Genomic DNA, 14,813 nt, shown 5'->3' on the forward strand with positions numbered 1-14,813 from the left:
GTTAATTGGCTCACACCACTTCTGAGGAGCTGCTTTGTCAACTATTACAAACCTTCCCTCCCAGTCTGTCATAGCACAAACAAAGTATTGGCCATCGAGGAACAACAAAATCAGCCACACGACAGCAGGAACGAAGCTGGAGAGGGAAACATTTTTCCTGCACCACGTATCACATCTGCATCCTTGAATGATCAGCATCAACGTGAAGGCCATGACAGCAGGAATGATGAAGAAGGCTGATGAAAAAACTCCGTTCCACGTAGGGTTGCAAGGACACTCAAACTCCAGCTCCACCAGCTTCTCTAGTCCCATGAGGATGAAGCCAAAAGCCACGTTTGATACCAGAGGACTGTTGCTAAGTTCATTTTTCAGCCTGGTAAGCCATTGTTGTCTACTTTCCATACTAGTTTGACCGAGAAATGAAGACAACCGCTGCAAAAAAACCCGTTGTGAACACATTGGCAACAGCTAAGTGATGCGTAATTAACTCATCCAGGGGTAAGTTTCCCCTCAGGCCAAATGCCACACTTCCACTCTGATTGGTTTCGAAGAAAGGAGGGTGTGCCGACGGCTCTGACATTTCTCTAGCTGATTGGTCTGTGCGAGGTTTCAGGTGGGGTTACATTTGAAATGTGGTCTCTCATGGACAAACTGGAGGGAGGGCTGTAAAGTGGAGGGAAGTTTGTTCTGCAGTTGAGCACAGACTGTCCCTCTGCAAACAGTCTGGCCAAAAAACCTGCATGGACATGTAGGTATTTATCACAGGGCAAGACTTTACATTGAATAATCAAGTTACAGGCACACTTTTTTACTCAAACCTAACACAAGAAGGAAGTGTTGCAATTAAATAAATAGAGTATTTAAAAAAAATCAACTAATTAAAAAGACTGGTTATAATATATTAAAGTCCTCAGGTGTTTTCGTTTTAGTAGCCTATTGGCATTACAAAGTGAATACATGCTGACTGTTGATGTCACCCCACATGGCCACATGAGGTCACCCACGCTGCAGCACAGATTAAAGACAGAGAGGATTACAGGAGGCCATGTTGAACTTTCAAGGGGGATGTGGTACATGCAGCTTGAGAACACCCAGGCCACCGATGTGATGACATAATTTATAAATGACCTCAGTGAGCTCAAGAGCATCACCATAATCTCCTCACATTAAAACCTGACAAGAGAAAGTATTTAGGCTTGGAATGATGGGACTGCTGAAAACTGATTGCCTTCAGTTTGTTTGCATAACCAGAGCCAGTTTTTGATAAAAACTACTCCAATATTGACTAAAGAAATGTAACCTACAGGCATTTGTGCTGCATGGTTTGACAAATCCGACTTGACTGGTGCTAAACGAGCTGACAGTTTATGGGTACATTAATATTGCAAGAGATGTTGGAAATAGTAAGGGAATCATAGCTATTACTGTCGACCAGTTCAGTAGCCTAAATACTGGATGAGCAGAAACAACTGCTGTAAACGGGACATTTTTAAACCATCTCGTTAAATAACAATTAAAGTTGACCAGGAAATGAAGGCAGATAATATGAGTTCGCAACCACCATCAATTGAATGCGTGCTATGTGTGTGTGTGCATGTGTGTATTTATCCACGGTCATGCGCGCATAGGGCACGCGCAGCTCGTCGTTGCTGAGTCCTGCCAGCATCTGTTCCTCTCTTTTTTTGTATTGGAACACACACTTATGTTTCGGATACATCACTTCTCGTGGGGAATAATTTGTGAGCTATACTTTTATTTTTAACCACCGAACCGTGACCGCGAGTGCGCAGATGCGCATCGGTCTGCGCATCTTTGAATCTACAGAACTACACTGTGGACAATCTCCCTGACATCCAGAGACCTCTCTCCTCCGCAATCCGACGAGGCTTCTTCACCGCCTATGGCCGCACATCGGCATCCCTGAGCCGCTGGCCTCGTCCCGGACCTTTCACCCATCGCTGTCCTCAGAAAGTCTTTGAAGCAGGGAGGCGTTTTACACATTTTGTAAAATTATCCACCGCTGACAATTTTTTTTAAAAGAACCCGGTGCTATGCAGGGCCCATCTCTCTAGATCTTGTGATTAATACACGATCTCTCCTCCCACATTCGTCCGACCGAGACCCTGGTCCTCTCTTCGAACCCCAGCAATGCATCCTAACGCAGTGATGCTGGCGCTGGTCCTTTTGGGGAACTTGATGCTGCCTCTCATCTCGGCTCAAAACGGTAAGGAAAGCAGATGTGAGCCTTGTGTTATTGTAAACATCGCGTTGAGGGAAAGTGACTTGACTTGTGCGAGGACGCCCGAGCGAAATGTAAAGACTGCGTTAAAGCTACTACTGTAGTTTCACGCATCTCGACAAAACAAGGCCAGAGTAAGACGCCAGCAAATGTGATAGAATATATGAACACAAAACGGAACTCTTAACGAATACACCAGGAGGAAACTAACGTGTGTGTGATTTTTGTGCAAGGTTATTACCTGTCAACTGTGTCTGTGGGAGGAATATGCTGTCAAACGTGACTTAAAATAGACTATAGCTGGGGGAAAAGTGATTTTTGCACCTGCATAGAAATATTTCTGAATATTTACAATTAGTAGTGGCCTCTGGGAAGCCTTAGGCTGCATGTCAGTGTGCGGTGTGTTTAGTTAAAGGGGGTTGGGTAGAGTGTGTCAAGCAAGACTAACCTGCTACGGATGCTGATCCAGTCATATATTATCTACACCCAACACAGGATTAAAACTCGCCCAGTGTGTGGAAATAGGTCTGCTGTAAATACCAGGCCCATTGTGATCACAGTTTTTGGGACTATAAGCATGTTTTTTGACACTTGACTGACAAAACTAGTCCACTATAATAATACATGTTCTGTCGCACGACCTCACATGGATCTTTCTCCCTTGCCTTACTGGTTCAGAGTGTAATTATTGCACAACTAGATGCATGCACAGATACATCCCCTATTTACTTTTAGTGATTATAATGCAGAACTAGTTGTTTTCTCTATTCTCAATTTTCAAAGACTGGGAATATGGGATTTGTTAACATAGGATTTTCAGTTGTGACTTTGATTTCTAAAGTTCACTGTGCATTATTCATACTAAACCTGATATGATTTGGTTTAAGTAAATGTCAGTAGCATGCTGTTGGGTGTTTCAGGCTGCCCTCCTCTGACACAGCATGTCCTTACTTCAAATGCTGTTGAATCACATCACCCAGAGGGCCACACAAATCAGCAGATAAATGCATGAGATACAAGTGTTATCTTTTCAATCTTTCTGGGGTTCGGTTTTTCGATCTCTGAGCAAATCTCATGTGATTGTGAAGATGCTTTAATATACAAATTGAACAATCGCTGCCTGTATTCATATCATTTGTAGGAAGCTTCCCACGTGTCAGGCCATCTGCGTTCATAAATCAATATCAATGACATGATCTAATCGTCTTTCGGAGAAAAACAAGGCAGGGATTTATCCGCATACTTCAAATGTTAGAGCTTAATCTCAACCTCAACTTTTCTGTCGGATAATCGGACACCCACTATGCAAGACTTAATGAGAAAGTCCTCCTTAGGAGAAGGTGGTGTAAAACCTCACAAAGCTGTAGTCGTTTTTGGATCTATTTAGCAAAAATGCGAATTATTTCTGTCGATACAAACAAAACTTAGCATTATACATTTTAAGAGTTTGCACTATTTGTTGTACTACGTATTTCTGTGCAAAAATCGTTTTCTCATACTGACATTCTGCACAAACTGTGCTGTTGTATTTGCTGTAAAGTGTCTTTACTGTATAGGGTATTTGTATTATATGTACAGCACTTTGGCTCGACCAAAAATTGTTTAAAAATGTGCTATATAAATAAAACTTTATTTGATTTGATACTTGACAAACAATATGCAAATCTAGCTACCTCTTGGAAACCCACTAAAACACCACAGCAGTTATATAACAGAATATTATCCCCTGAATTCCTTTCTTTTCTTTTTAATTTCTCTCTGGTGCTTGAAGTGTGTGCATGCACAGCAAGATGTTCTCTGGTCTTGCAATCTGGAAAATTAAATACCAAATAAGCCCTCCATTGTTTGATAAAGTTCAAGCAAGGGCATTCCAAACACTTCCTGTGGTCTCTGCCTAGTGTTAGTGCCCACTCACTGAGGCCCAGTTAACGACAAGGGAACACACACACACACACACACACACACACACACACACACACACACACACACACACACACACACACACACACACACACACACACACACACACACACACACACACACACACACACACACACACACACACACACACACACACACACACACACACACACACACACACACACACACACACACACCCAGAGTTCAGTTGGAGAGACAGACTGGTGCCACACTGTCACCAAACATGTGGGCGCTTTATCTGTTTAATATAGAATTCCTAAAGTCTTAGCTTATCTGCAGATTTCCTTTTCAGTAAATAGGCCTCTCAGGTTTGATCACATTTGTAATAAGCGACATGTCGGATTAAACAGAGTTGGTAATATTCTGATATTTGCTCACATCCCATGCATCGCAAAGCCATTTCATTTCTTTCCCATATTTCAGTATGAGGTTAATAGGTGCATGGCTTCTTATGCAATCCTAGATGTTCCTGTGGTAATACAGAGTTCAGGCAGTATGTGGGAGTATAATAATTATAAGTGCATAATCACTGTGTCTGAGAAGCAGAGGGAATTCATGTCATTATTTCCTCATGTGAGAAGCAGGCCTACTATAGGTGGCCGGTCTCTGCGACAGATATTTGGAGGACTGTAAATAGCATCCGTCCATTCTGCCTCGTTTCTATTTTTACCACCGAGACACAGCACTGAGAACTGTGGCTGTAAGGACCTTTTGTGAAAGGGAATTCATTAACTCTTAATGGACGGCCTCCTTGTGCACAGCTGCACAGCCTTCTAAAGACTCGCTAGGTGGCTGTGAACCGTCTAATCTGAGCGATGATGTGATCTTTATGCAAAGAAAATAAAAGCATCTGAGAAGGTGGATGGGTCTGACCTAAGGAAGTGCTTTTACTGTCTTATGTAAGTTCCCCACACGATGTAGCCTGCCCCTGCTGCCAACTTTGTTGATGTGTGAATCAGAACATCAAGACAAGCTTTACAACAATGAGCTGATACTGTAACCTCTATGTTAAAAATTAAATATTTATTCTAGTTTTCTCTCATTTAAATGTAAGGCTAGCAGCAGCTTAATTAAAAGATTGGTTCTTGTTGGATTTTTGATAAAATGTCTTCTAAATATTTTGTAAAATACCAGACATGATGCAAAGAAAGCTATGAATTGCAATATGTACTGCAAGTATAATGTCTTGTTTGTTGTGAATAGTGGCCCCTAATTCCTTCTCTATGTCACGTATCCATTATCATCAACATTGCAGATAAGCTACATACAATTAAATCAATAGTCCTGTACGATGCAGCAGCTTCTCCATTATAATGTATCATACCAGCTCCGGACAGAGGCACATTTGTGAGTCTGGAAAATATGCTGTCGGACTCAAGCCAGCCCTTACACTGAGTCACGCTTTCCCACTGTGAAATCTGATATGGACTGCACTGATTAGGAGGAGCGTCCCACAGTATAAAACACACTGCAGGAACATTGGTCCAGGGAAGGGTTTTGCTGAGCATGCATGCTGCTTCTTTCAGCACCACCCTGCTTCACATTCATACAGTTACACACATTCACAGCTGCAAGTTTCCCAATTTGGACACAGCCCTGCACGACTGGCTGTTCTGCCGGGACAGCTCAGGTTAAGTGTGCTGCACAGGAGCAGTTCAGAGACAGAATACTCAGGAGGTGTCTTTCATTTAAACCTGGCCCCACGTTCCCCGTCTGCCTGAGTATTTTAACTACTAACCTCGCAGACACAGGGTTAGCTCATGCCAGCTGATACTCAGCACACCAGGGTCATTGAAGTTAAGGAATAATATTACTTGGCAGTATGTAGGAGATTGAGGAATAGCATTGGTCACTTCTGCATCGAGCACTTCTGAGGGTGTGGTTCTTGTCATTTTTGATTTATAGTGTTATTTCGATGACACATCTGTCTCCGTGCTTCTTAGGTTTTACATCAAATCATTTGAATTCCCATGTTTTGACCTCGGAAAGAGGAATAGGAAGTGCTCGGTGGTTGTGATTAGAAGATGGGATTAGAGCATTTCTACTCAGCACAGGGGTTATTGGGATTTGAATCTCATTAAACTGTTGCCTCTCTCCTGTGATCTGAATGACACACTCGCGTATTACCAGCAAAATGGAAATGGTCGCCTGCTATGTCGGAAAATGCAGCTTTGCAAAGACTTTTTGTCACGTCGCTCCATTGCAGTTACATCAAAAGGTAAAATAACAGTCATGTGATAAATTCAGTGAGGAAGACTATAACCGCTCTGTCACGAGAGCTATACCTCACCGCAGCCTCTCTGACAAATCTAACTGCACACCACATATCACACCTGCAAAGTGTATTGTAAGTTATTATAGTTGTTAAAGTTATATTACATAACTTCTATACATTGAATACAATTTGCCCTGAATTATATGCCACTATTGCTACACTACATTTGCTTGTAGGTACATAAAATGTCCTTCTAGCGTTATAAAATGAATTTAACTGCACAACAGCTGCTAGCAAAGACAACAAGGTCAGCAGTGCCTGTAATTCATCATCATGTTGAATTAACAACCGGTAGTCACGTGGTAATCTAAGGCTGAGGGTGTTTGTGTTCTTCCTGAAAAGTGTCATGTAATACAGGCGTGATGAATCAGGGAGGGACACGTGGTGAGGTGGTACAATCGTATCGGGAGCAATTTGGGTGTCATCGTCTTCAAAAGTCTCCATACAAGCTAAAATGGAGTCAGAAGCGTTCCATTGTTAGGGGTAGTAGAACGCCGGAGAAGTGTGGATGCTGAAAAAAGCAAAAACATTTACAGAACGTTACTGCTGATGTTCAACTGACAATTCAGCAACTCCCTGCTATCCATTCATATGTTGTTCGACATTTAGTTTAGCATATATGAATATTGACACCAGGGTTTCCGCTAGGATTTTTTCTCGCCGGTCAAATGTCCGGGCAGAATTTATTTTACCGGACTAATTTGAAACTTACCGGTCATATTTCAATAATAATAATAGTTGTGTAGCAGAGTTTCCGTTAGCAGGTAATTACCGGACTATGAGCAGATATGCTTCAGTTTAAAACTCAGTTCACGGGCTCATTTTTATATTGCTTCAGTTTATAATCGTAACAGATCGAAAAATTCAGATTCATTTTTCAATAAATGATTCCACAAACAACAAACAACATACTTATTACATTCAAACAAACTACTTGTAGTAGATAACGTACATTATTCAGAAGTTTACATCAACTTTGAATAATAACACGGGAGAAACGGATCCTCTCGTTCCCTCCCTCTCTCTCTCCTGAGTCCTGACACGTCAGTTTCTCATGCAGCTCCTGCAGCCCGCTAAACAGTGGGCGGGGCTTCAGGTGATTATGCAGAGCTGCGTGTCTCGGTCAGACTCAGCAGCTGATCTGATCTCTCTCTCGCTCCGGTTACACTTCACTCGCGTTTATGTCCATATCGATCAGATCCAGCTCTCCTGATCGGCCTTTATAGAGAGCACCGATCAAACTATTAAGAGTGAATATCGGCCGATAATGACCGGCGGCCGATCGATCGGAGCCTCCCTAATTATTACCAGACATTTTGACCGTCAGGTTTTGAATTTACCGGTTTTTTATAAATTTTACCAGCTAAAAACCGGTAATTACCGGCTAACGGAAACCCTGATTGACACATGTAATTAATCATAGTAAACAATATAAAGCAAACATTTTAAGTGTGTACCATCAAAACTGTAGAAAATACTATAAATACAGAAATTACAGTCAAGAAATGAGCTATGGCAATTCGTTTTCAGAGGTATAGAAATATGTCAATTTAAATTCCAAACGTTTACATTTCTTACACGCCAAGGAGAACATCAAGGTGACCCTTTGATTCATGGCTGTAGAAAAAACGATACCCTCAGCTAGATACAAATAAAACACTACACTAAAAAAAGACCAGGATATTGTGGCACCCATAGTAACCTAAGACTGGTGTTCTCATATGCCTCAATTCAAAATGTCCTCAGAACTGTGAGGGTGCACACCGTCCTTGACTCGCCTTATTCATTTTGGGGCCTTTGTAACGGCGGGACAAGTCACATATTTGTAGGTAATAAAATACTTGAGACGATGACACATTCTGCCCAGCTACAACCCAACAATCGGTGAAACACCAGTGTTGCAATGGACAGGCTTTAAATGTCATCATCACTATAGGGCTGCTCGATTATGGCAAAAATCATAATCTCGATTATTTGGGTCAATAATTGATCACGATTATTAAAAACGATTATCCATTTACTTTGAAAACATCCATTTATTGGAGAAAAAATGTGAACAGTATGTTTTTAACAGTTGATTACCCTGAACTTTAAGTATAATTCCACTGAATAACCAATACAAAATAAATGTATTTGAAAGAAATAATAATAATCGTTTTATTTCGATTACGTTGTTTTCGTAATCGTTGCAAACCATAATCGTAATTGCGATTAAAATACGATTAATTGAGCAGCCCTACACCACTATGTGAAATCCTAATTTGCTTGAGTAAAACAAACTAAAAACATAACTAAGAAGGACAAACACAAGTTTCATTTTTACTGTGACTTCAAGTACTGTATATTGTTAATTATAAAACGGACAAGTCAAATCAAGCAATCTGATTGGTTCTTAGCCGTGATATACTGAGCGTATACCACGGGTAGAATTGTAAGTTACTTTTCACAACAAGTCAGTATCCCTCCGCGTCTTATACCACTACGATTTACTCAACCTTCACCAGTGTGTTAGGGACATTTAAATATAAACAAAGGTCAGAACTATTAGATATTTTGTTATACAAATGACCTGGAAAGGCGCACCAGTTTGTCAGAGTGCCGTGCAGGTACAACACATATGCACCTGCACCCACAACTCAAACACACACACAACCAGCTCAGCAGCCCTAAGGGGTTTCCTACCTTCTCTGGTTGTAGGATGGGAGATGACTCACTCTCAGACTGCATGGTGGTGTGTGTGGCTGGCTGTCAGTCCTCAGGGGAGTACCCATCTCCACCTACATGAGTGGAGCATGTAGGCCGTAATGACTGTGACTTAGACGAAGAAAGAGCTTGTCACAGAAAAAGCGGTTATGTTCTGATGCTGTTGTTCACTTGTCATAAGGGAGTAAAGTGAGCTAAATCGTGCAATTCAGGCTGTGATGGACTGTATCTTCTCATATTGGGTCTCTACTCATACTAAACCACCTACTCAAGTTAATGTTTGACCCCTTTGCATACAAGACACCATAGCAACTACACATCTACACGCATTGAAATGTAGATGTAAGCCCTATTTTGAATTCACAAAGAGAGTAATACAATGTTTGTTTGTCTTTGTTTTACCAACATATAAAACAACTAATGTGAATTACTAATATATTCTTTTAACTTCACGAGATGCATTATGTTGGTCTTGCAAGTGTGCAAATTACATTACATTTCAAATTCAAAACAGAGCCCCCTCATGTTAGCTCCGCAAGCATTAGCAATTGTTAGCAAACCAAACAAATGGCATTACACTGATGGCCATAAGGGTTGCAATTAGTACCATGAAGGGCCAAGCAACTCCGATTTCAGAGTAACACTTTAACCCTACAGACAGCAAGTTTTTTGCACTCAACAGATCGACTTCAGGTGGAGAGGCGAGTGGACATAGGCAAGATCTACGGTATATTTCTGCCGGCTCTACCGGGCTTTTAGGTTATAGATCCACTCAGGCCTACTAACACTTAAGTGCTGCTTTTAGTCTACATGCCTCTTGTTCATGAGTACTGTCCGTTTCAGCATGCAGGACACTCTACCCTTACTGTATACCAACAGACCTTTTGTCTTTTTAAACTAACGGTTTCAAGTTGAAACCAGAAGTTGTTGCCCTGTATTTAGTCAAATCATTTATTGGTGATAGGTGATTAGATCAGAAAATTAATTAGCAAGTATTTTTGATTATAGTTTAGTTTTTAAAGTCATTACCAAAGAAAAGTGTGAAGAATTGCAACATATCTCAGTTGTATATATCTAAAGGAGAATATATTTCAATGTATGTTCATGGTAGGACAGACAATCCAATTTGAGGACATCTTCAGTGCTATAGGAAACAGCAGAGTAACAGAATCGCTTGTTGACCGGCGCAAAGAAAGGCGCTTCTAGTGTGAACAGCCAGGCTAGTGCTAACATAGCGCAGCGCTACCACGACCAGTGTGAACCCGGCTCTGATAGATTACAATTCAATGGAATAAATGAGAATGTTGCAACATTTGACTGATATCTACATACAGTAAATACTTCACATAAATAAACCACGCAGATGTTCATCATCATTATAACAACACAAAATGAAATGGTGCATAAGATGAACTCTGCTCATATTTTTTCTGTCACCAACTTTCTGAGATCCGACCACCATCCATTGTGTCTGTCTTTGTCACTTCTTGTCTCCCAACAGGCCTTTGAAATGAATGAGTACCGGCTGCTTTGTGTTTTGTTTTCACTGCCAGTATAAACCCACTGTTTAAACAGCACGAACATTGGTGTGCTCATTGGTCAAGTGTTGCCCGTAGTTTGTTCTGCGAGTATTTCTCGAGCTTGAATTTAAATTAAGTCATCTGCTCCTTTTTCTGATTTAGTTTCCCATCACCTTGGATGCCATTCATTCTTTTTTTTTTTTTTAAGATGATGCAATACTGTGATTAAGAGTATTCATGCGGGGCTGAATAAAATGAACGGTGCCATGTGCCGGTGCTAATTTACTGCCATACCCATAGTAATGGTAAAAAATGCCATAGTAATGTTCTGTCAGATTGAAATATTGCTTTAACAGTGTAGGCGGAGAGGCTTGGATTCACCCTCTGGGATTATGTGGTGAGCTCGATGGGCCCAGATGTTTCAACAGAAAGGGAACAAATGCTAATTACTCTGCATATCTCGAGGCATTGCACATAGAAATGCAAGTTGTAAGCACCAAATATCCTCAGACACATCTCCTAGCAGGAATACTGCAATTATTACAATATTTAATCGCTTAATTTAGCTCAAAATGTTCTGTTACAGATCATCTAATTTTCAAATGTCTCTTAGTCACAATCTGGTGGAAAGCAACAGTGAAACAAATGATACAATTCATGTATCCTGAAATATAATCAGATGTACTTTGATAGCTTTTGTGCAACCAGGGCGCGCAGAATAATGTAATGTCATCATAGTGAATGGTCTTTATCTACAGCTGGCAGTTACACTTTTAATAAAAGTACATACATGGCATGTAACTGGCTTCATTATGAGGGTGAGCTGATGCAGTTGTTTACACTCGGGCTTCCAAAGGCTTATCTCTGCTTACGATAAATTACTTTGAGCAGGGCAGACAGATCTGTAAGCTGTTGTATTTAGACACAACACAGCCTAACACTCAAGAGACCACAGACTCTTTGTTTTACAATATTCAGGGCAGAGTTAAGGCAATGTTTTTTTTTACAGATCCATTCAGACACATGTGGTTTTCAGCTGACAGGCTGCATGGGGGGTGGGGGGGGGGGGGGCAGAGAACAGCGTCTGTGGTCTTGGTGAATTGTCACCAAATGAGGTTCACTAAGGCTGGCAGTGTATTGTTGGGCTAACTACTGATGTGAAACCGGGTCATGAATCGGGCGCAGGCACGGTATACTCACAGTTGTGGTAATACTGCTTAGAGATCCGATTTATTTTTATAATTTCTACTGCATTTCACAATTGATGTGCTTCATATTCCACATGCAGGTAAGGTGGATAGGAAAAATGGGGGTTCTCTTTGAAACCAACCCTAAAAGTTTAAATGCCAGTGGTGTGCTTCACAGGGGACTTGAGAGCATCTTTAGTTTCCATGTGTTACTTAAAGGGGCCATATTATTCTAGTTTTCAGGTTCATATTTGTTTGTTGGTTTAAAAAAAGGTCTTCCAGGTTCTGCTGTAGCAGCTCTTTTCACCCTGTGTCTGAAACCAGAGCCCAGTCTGCTCTGATTGGTTAGTTGGCCATTGTAGTAGTAGTAGTAGTAGTAGTAGTAGGTAGGCTGGCTAATAGAAGGGCAAGTGTTACATAGTGATGACATTATGTTAAGGAAGTAAACAAAGGAGTCCAATGGAGGCGTTTCAGGCAGGGTTAGGGTTGTGTGGGAGAGAAACTCCCTCTGGAAGGAACTTTAGGATTTTAGCCGTAGCAGAGCATTTACATGCAACCTTTATAACAAGCAGGAAAGTGAAACCCTAAAAAGCCGAGTAGGGCCTCTTTAAATGAAGTGAACACTTAAACTCAATGAGGTTTCACTTTTAAAGCACAAGTCAACCGGGTGATTCTATCCAGTTCATTTCTGGCAATATATGCATTTTATCAAACTGCTCCGAAAGTCCAGCTTATCTAAAATGAGAGCCGGGTGACCTAATTGTTGGCGTTACCAGCAAGAGCTGATATGGATGAAGAGATGAAGTTAATGCATACATACATACAGCTACATCTATTCGTCATGATTTCTGTGAATCCCTTTAAGAAAGCATTTCTCTGAGACGAAAAGATAAACCTTGAGAATTGGCATCAGTATTTAATGTAATAGGAAAGTAAAGTATGTGTACAACAACAAATGAAGCTCACAAGAGCATTTTAATCTAGTATTTTTTGTATTAAAAAGAAAAACAGGGTCATTTTCACGTGTCCGAGAATAGCATGGGTTTCCTTCAGGATCTCCCCTTACCTCCGACAGTGGCATGCATGCCATGTGAAAAGCTGACTGGAAATTGCCTGAAGGTGTGAATATGAGTGTGCACAGTTTGTCCATATCAATGTGTTAGCCCCGTGACAGACTGGCGACATGTCCAGCAGTACCTTATACCCAGGGGTGCACATAACTGGTACGCAGGTACGCATGCGCGGCAACAATCCGAAATGCGTACCGTCACTTGTGTCACAAAGCGCATTTGCGTACCGACGTACTTGTGAAGCTTTTCCAGAAGGCGGTTAGATCACCGGACGACAGAGTCGGTCTCCGTGTGCACAGACAGGGCTGCTGTTAACGTCGGTCTGTACAACGGAATTGTGCCAAAACTACGCCAACCGGCTGCGGAGGGAGACTCCCCCCTTCACTGGAGAACTGCGCTAAAACAGCTGATCACAACGTTCACACTCGACTTTCCTGAAGTACTCCACTTGCACCCCCTCCCCACCCCCATTGTGGTTCACGATACAGGGGGCTTCATCAAATAACTTTGAGTGGAGCCAGAAGTTGGAGTACCAGTTATGAGAAAGTTATGTGCACCCCTGCTTATACCTACAAATGTGCTGGGATAGACGCAAACACCATGTGACCATCCACAGGACAAGCAGGTCTATAAAATAGATTGATGGATCGAAGGAAACTGGTGAAGCGTATACAAATGAATGATAAACAAATTAAACTCTTAAAAACAGTTTGGTGAAGAAGACTGACATTTGTATTTATAGTACATGCAAAATATAATATGTGCTAAAAAATAAAATAAAAATTGCTTCATTGGTTTGTAAATGGCAGCAATTGAAGTTTTTCCAAAAATCTATGGCAATATTTTCAAGAATGAATGAGATGTTTTCCTAACGTGTGTCTTTGGTAGAGCCAATAACACAAGGTTTTTGAGGAAACACCATCCGTGCCAATGACTCTACATTATTATTGTACCCTTTCATTATAATCATAATGACTCTTAAGTCAAATGTATTCCTGTGACAGTGGTGGTAATGAAAATTCAGCTCAAGGGAAAGATTTTCAAGCTAATCATTTTGATGAATCATGTGATTTTCTTTGCAGTGTTCTTGTTCACCACTGACAATTGCGTGAGGTTTTATACAAGCAAGTACGAATGGTGCCGCTTATAAGTGAGGGTGATTATGAGCCTAACAAGGCAAGGTTATATTAGTGAGAATGCACAAATAACATTTGAGAGAGAATAGAGAAGAAGAAAAAGCACTACTTGCTGGCACAGACTTAGAACCGGTTGACTATGACTTCGTCGGACAGTTGTATGACCTTAGTGGGCAGAGGAACCCTGACGTTAAACGGACTGGATTAAGGTCGTCACTAACCTTTTCTATTTCCCTCTATCGGTGATTCGAGGCTTGCTTCTTTTTCATTTGCCTTTAACCATCTGCTCTTATGCTCGTATGTACTCTTAACCTATTTAATTTCCTTCTCCATCCTTTCCCCAGCTAGCGGGGAACATTCTCATAACTTTGGCTAACGTTACCTATTGGTTCTAATAAGGTTTTAAAGAAACGTTTTAATCTGATGTTCAAAGAACCTTTTTAGGATGTTTATTTTTTCAAACAATGTTCCTATAAGGTTTAAGGTTAACTAAGACATAACGTTTCAACTGCAACATTCAGAGGATGTTTTGCGGATGTTATTGAGGCCTGAGATGACAGAAAGTTTATTTATAAAACGTTCCTTTAATGTGATGTGTTAACAAAGGTGGAACGTTTTGCCTGCAACATTCTAAGGATGTGTTTTGGACGTTGTCGGGGTAACACATTAAAGATGTTCTTTATAAAACGTTCCCTCAATGTTACATGATAACCAAAGAAGAACATTTTCAAAGCAACATTCG

At 41.0% G+C, this 14,813-nt stretch overlaps 1 protein-coding gene across 2 annotated transcripts in view; it reads left to right on the forward strand.

Annotated features, from left to right (window-relative positions):
- Positions 1–1,631: 1,631 nt before the first annotated feature.
- The window catches only part of LOC117440666 (neuroplastin-like), a 30,367-nt gene continuing 17,185 nt past the window's right edge, over positions 1,632–14,813 (forward strand). The window contains exon 1 of one of the 2 annotated variants that reach the window (XM_034076901.2): positions 1,632–2,224. In XM_034076901.2, coding sequence (XP_033932792.1) covers positions 2,149–2,224 — 76 coding nt within the window. In that variant the 5' untranslated portion in view covers positions 1,632–2,148. The remainder of the gene's footprint in view (positions 2,225–14,813) is intronic. The other variant, XM_034076916.2, reaches the window with a different exon arrangement.

Source organism: Pseudochaenichthys georgianus, chromosome 3 (genome assembly GCF_902827115.2).
Source record: "Pseudochaenichthys georgianus chromosome 3, fPseGeo1.2, whole genome shotgun sequence".
NCBI classification, from domain to species: domain Eukaryota; kingdom Metazoa; phylum Chordata; class Actinopteri; order Perciformes; family Channichthyidae; genus Pseudochaenichthys; species Pseudochaenichthys georgianus.